This window comes from Acyrthosiphon pisum, chromosome A1 (genome assembly GCF_005508785.2).
Source record: "Acyrthosiphon pisum isolate AL4f chromosome A1, pea_aphid_22Mar2018_4r6ur, whole genome shotgun sequence".
Taxonomy (NCBI): domain Eukaryota; kingdom Metazoa; phylum Arthropoda; class Insecta; order Hemiptera; family Aphididae; genus Acyrthosiphon; species Acyrthosiphon pisum.
Genome location: NC_042494.1, coordinates 63,585,270 through 63,590,032, shown reverse-complemented (window position 1 = coordinate 63,590,032; position 4,763 = coordinate 63,585,270). Strand labels below are relative to the sequence as shown.

Here is a 4,763-nt window from a genome sequence, read left to right as displayed (position 1 = left end):
AGTAAATTACAGACTACAACAGACAACAGTACTGGCAACTATACGGTATAGCTTTAGTAACAGGAGTGGGGGTAAGTCGGCTCTTTTTTGTTATCGAGTATTCGAGTCCGCACTAATGCACTACACTACACGTCACTACGTCAGACTACAGAGTACAAATCAACTATTATAGTATCTACCTATAATGTTATATTAATATTCTCATAATAATATAATCTTATCTGAGTATCTTAACCTCAGTGATTGTTACACTACACTACTATTTAGTATAGTGCAACAGCGGTTTACTACCACTTGTTAATTTACTCTGTCCTATACGATCCACCTACTAACTACTAATATTTCGTTGAATCACTTTATAATTTTAAAATTTGCTTACAATAACTAAAAGTAAATAAATTTCAAACACAATGGCATCAAAAAATCAATTCGTCACATTTAATAACGGTCAGAAGTATCCAATTGTAGGATTTGGCACTTGGAAGGTAAATATTACTAAATAATATTAAATTAATTAAAAGTAGGTACCCAGTAGTGTTTGCCTAGATTTTAATTTAATTTAAGTTAATTTTAATTATATACAAGTTATGAAATTATTTTAAATAAGGTTAGGTATTCAACTTTTTCAAACATTTTAGTTATCACATTTTAATTTTATACTCAACTATAGTAGGTAGGTACATGGCCAAATTTATATATTTAGCCATGGGTAGGTAAGTCCTATTTTTATGTTTTAACTTTTAACATTTATCTTTAAAAACTATGATATTTAAAATTGTAGCCTTTCTATGTTATAAATTAAGCACCTGAGCGCATAGATTACTTTAAATAATTACCTATAAGTTATTGTGATACCATTCACTTTCAAATAGGTATCTATATTATTCCCAGTTTTCAATGTTGAAAATTGAAAATAATAATACCCCTTAATGATTTAATTACTTTTACAGACATGATACTAAAAAAATATAAGTATGTAGGCCAGTATTGTTAAAATTCCTTTTATATAGGAATCCGTTCAATTCCTTGTTCCTTTAGTATAAATAGGAATTCGTTCAGTTCCTTGTTCATTCAATGTCAAAAAGAACTCGTCCAATTCCTAGTTCCTATGAAAAAGGAACTCGTTCTTTTCCTCGTTCCTCGTGGTTCATGAGTTATTAGTTATTATAAATTTATAAATTTATTAGTTATTATTACTAATCAGAACACAGTCATATGTGTATAAAAAATTGGTAGCTTTGTCTATAATTTTTTTAATAGATTAAGAACATGATAAGTAAACAAAAATACAACATTTTTCTCCCCAAATGTTTTTTTACACTTTTCCGAAAAGAACAAAAGAATTATAATATTTATGTTCCTATTCCTAAAAATAAGGAATTGATTCACGTTCCTATTCCTTTAAAAAAGAATGGAATTTATTCCTTCATTCGTTCCTCTAAAAAGGAATCAATTCCAGGAATCGTTCCTTAACAACACTGATGTAGGCATAGTTGCATAGACATTTCTACGGCTCGTGTCTATCATACAGAGGTACAATCTGCAAATTTTACAAAGCATGTGTACAAGTAATATTTGTACTTAATATTGCGGTTCCATTTTAATAATGATAAGCTGTTTTTCATTTTATATTTTTTTAAAATTCAGAGGTCAAACTAACTTATCCAGTTTCACATTCACATCATATGGCTTGTACAACCTGCTCAAAAGGTCTTGACACGCCTATGTAGATGCTAAACAATATATTATAAAATTAAAATATTAAACTTTTATAAATATAGTCTGATATACCCATATAGGTACCTAAAACAGTAAAACAATCACCTATACAATATACTCGTTGAGCTATAATATCGAGAGACGATAATATATCAACTGTTCAACTAAATAATAAAACACTTACTACATTGTATTGTTACTACAATTGATTACTAAAAATTATATAAAATTGCATTTTATATTTACAGTCAAAGCCTGGTGAAGTTGAAGAAGCAGTCAAAGTTGCCATTGATACAGGATATAGACATATTGATTGTGCTATGGTTTATGATAATGAAAATGAAATAGGGAAGGCTATTAAGCAAAAAATTGATGAAGGTGTTGTTAAACGTGAAGATTTATTCATTACTAGCAAAGTAAGAATATTAACTAATTTTTATGAATTACCTAAAATAATTAAAACACTGTATTTTTAGCTGTGGAACACTTTTCATCAACCTGATTATGTTGAAACAGTATTAAAAAAAACGTTATCTAATTTGCAAATTGAATATTTGGATCTATACTTAATTCACTGGCCTATGGCTTTTAAGGTATGTTTAAAATTAGCTAAAAATAGTTCATGACCACTGAATATCTATAATAGTTATTTATTTATAAATTATAATTATACTAGGAAGGTAAGTTGGAAGATGAATGGTTCCCAAAGGATGCTGATGGAGTCACACTCGAAGGAAACGGTTCTTATATAGAAACATGGAAAGCAATGGAAAACTTGGTTACAAAAGGTCTTGTCAAGTCAATTGGTATATCAAACTTTAATAGGAAACAAATAGAAAACATTCTAAGTATAGCTACCATAAAGCCAGTTGTTAATCAAGTATGATTTAATATTAAATGTAGTATATAAAATTAAAAGTATAATGAAAATGTTTTATATTTGTTTATATTTAGATTGAATGTCATCCATACTTGAATCAAAAAAAATTAAAAGAATTTTGTGAACAAAATAATATATTTGTAACTGCATACAGTCCTTTAGGATCTCCAGACAGGCCTTGGGCTAAGCCAGAAGATCCGTCACTCTTGGAAGACCCAAAAATTGTAGCAATTGCAAAAAAATATGGTAAAACTGCTGCTCAAGTTTTGATTAAATATCAAGTACAAAGGGGTATCATTGTCATTCCAAAATCTGTGACCAAGAGTCGCATTGAATCCAATTTTGATATATGGGACTTTGTATTAGAACAAGGCGATATTGATGCGATTAATACTTTTGATTGTAATGGCAGAGTTCTTCATCTTAACTGGTATGTTAATAATTAATATTTATTTAAAAATATCAAACTGGTTTTTATTATTTATAGTTTTAATCAACCATATACTTTTTTTTTTTTTACAGGAATAGTCATTTCAAGGATTATCCATTCCATGATGAATATTAATATTAATTAATGTTTCTGCAATATAACTAATAATTTTAATTTTTATAATATACTATTCAAACATACAGCATATTTTATTTGCATAATCAATTTAATGGATTTTCGCAAAATACACATAATGTATAATATTTTTGTAAAAATGAACCGTATTATTGAAAAAAAAAATTAGTAAATTTATATTCATCATTTATTATTTTAGGTTATTGATTTAAATTTATATAACCTTAATATCAGTATAACTAAAAAAATATATATATATAATATATTTTTTTTAATAACACCTATTCAGAAGTCATAATTAAAATAATTTAATTAGCGTAAGAAAACTAAATGGTAATTATTTTAGTTTTGTTAATATGTTCTATTTTCATGCGTGTATTTCAAAACTGGTAAAATATATAATTTGATTATTATAATTGAAACAGAGAATGACATGTAAAATAATCGGAAAGGTATATCAATTAAATAGGTTCAAACTGCAAAGATCTACATTTACAACCATTTACACAAACTTAACATAATCATTCATCACTAATAAAAACACACATATTATATACCTTTCAAATACTATAATATAATATGTAGTTCTTACTTAATCAATTATTAAAATTTAACCTCGAGGCTTAAAGTCAACTCATAAAGTAGAATCATGATTTAAGTAGCTAAAATTAAAAATATATTTTACTTTTACATATTATAATCTAAATGGCTCTCTAAATTTTGGCAACTTCTTTTTCCATTTTGATTTTAGCTGACAACTATATACCTACAACTTTTTGAGTTTAAGTAGGAAGCAAGATATGATGATAAGGTGAAAATGTAAACATATTATTAGTGAATGATATAGCTAATTTCAGATTTTATAAAAAGAACATTTTGAAAGTTTATGCATACTATATTGCATTTAAATACTTATATTTTTAATTACTTTCATAGATTTAATAATAGTTTACTATTTTATGTTTTTTAATTATTGAGGGCTTATTTAATTTAAAAAGTTAAGTGATATAGTCTTAATTGTTATACCATAAAGATTAGAATTTAACTTAGAAATTCTATTCTTAGTGGATTATACATAACTTTGTAAAATACTAAAATCAATGGTTTTAGGTGAATTGCCAAATTTATTAATATAAGTTCATAATGGTAATAACAATAGTAATAATAATATGAAGTTTGATAGGGCATGTTTTGGGTGTAAAGGCATATTTAGCATATAGTCGATTTTTTACAGCCATTAGTGCAAATTATTTTAATAAAAATATTTTTTAGACAAATATTTGAAAAGTTTCTTGTTTCTTATTTACTTTCCCGTTAACAAAATTATAGTGTTTTGATTTATTTTTATTCAGTGAGTGTGTGACTACCTAGTGTCTTAGTACATACTTATTTAGATTTTATGCGTTTTACAAAATATCGCGGAAACAATGTAATCGCTACCATTACCATCCTCCACTGTATAAAGTGGCAGCTTCTCATCAACCAGCATTTATAATTGTGTACATTGGTATGAGTCGTATGCATTTGTCCGTTCAATTTCCTGTTTTAGTGTTTTCATGTGAGATATAGATACTGTATAGGTACACATTATTCATATTT

General features: G+C 26.4%; 1 protein-coding gene across 1 annotated transcript; it reads left to right on the top strand.

The window, feature by feature from the left end:
• Positions 1–265: 265 nt before the first annotated feature.
• LOC100164695 (aldo-keto reductase-like) lies at positions 266–3,456 on the top strand. Its single transcript, NM_001162166.1, is given in 6 exon segments — positions 266–485; positions 1,968–2,135; positions 2,196–2,312; positions 2,396–2,599; positions 2,674–3,029; positions 3,122–3,456. Coding segments are annotated over 6 exon segments (963 nt in total). The 5' UTR covers positions 266–410; the 3' UTR covers positions 3,165–3,456.
• The last annotated feature ends 1,307 nt before the right edge of the window (positions 3,457–4,763 follow it).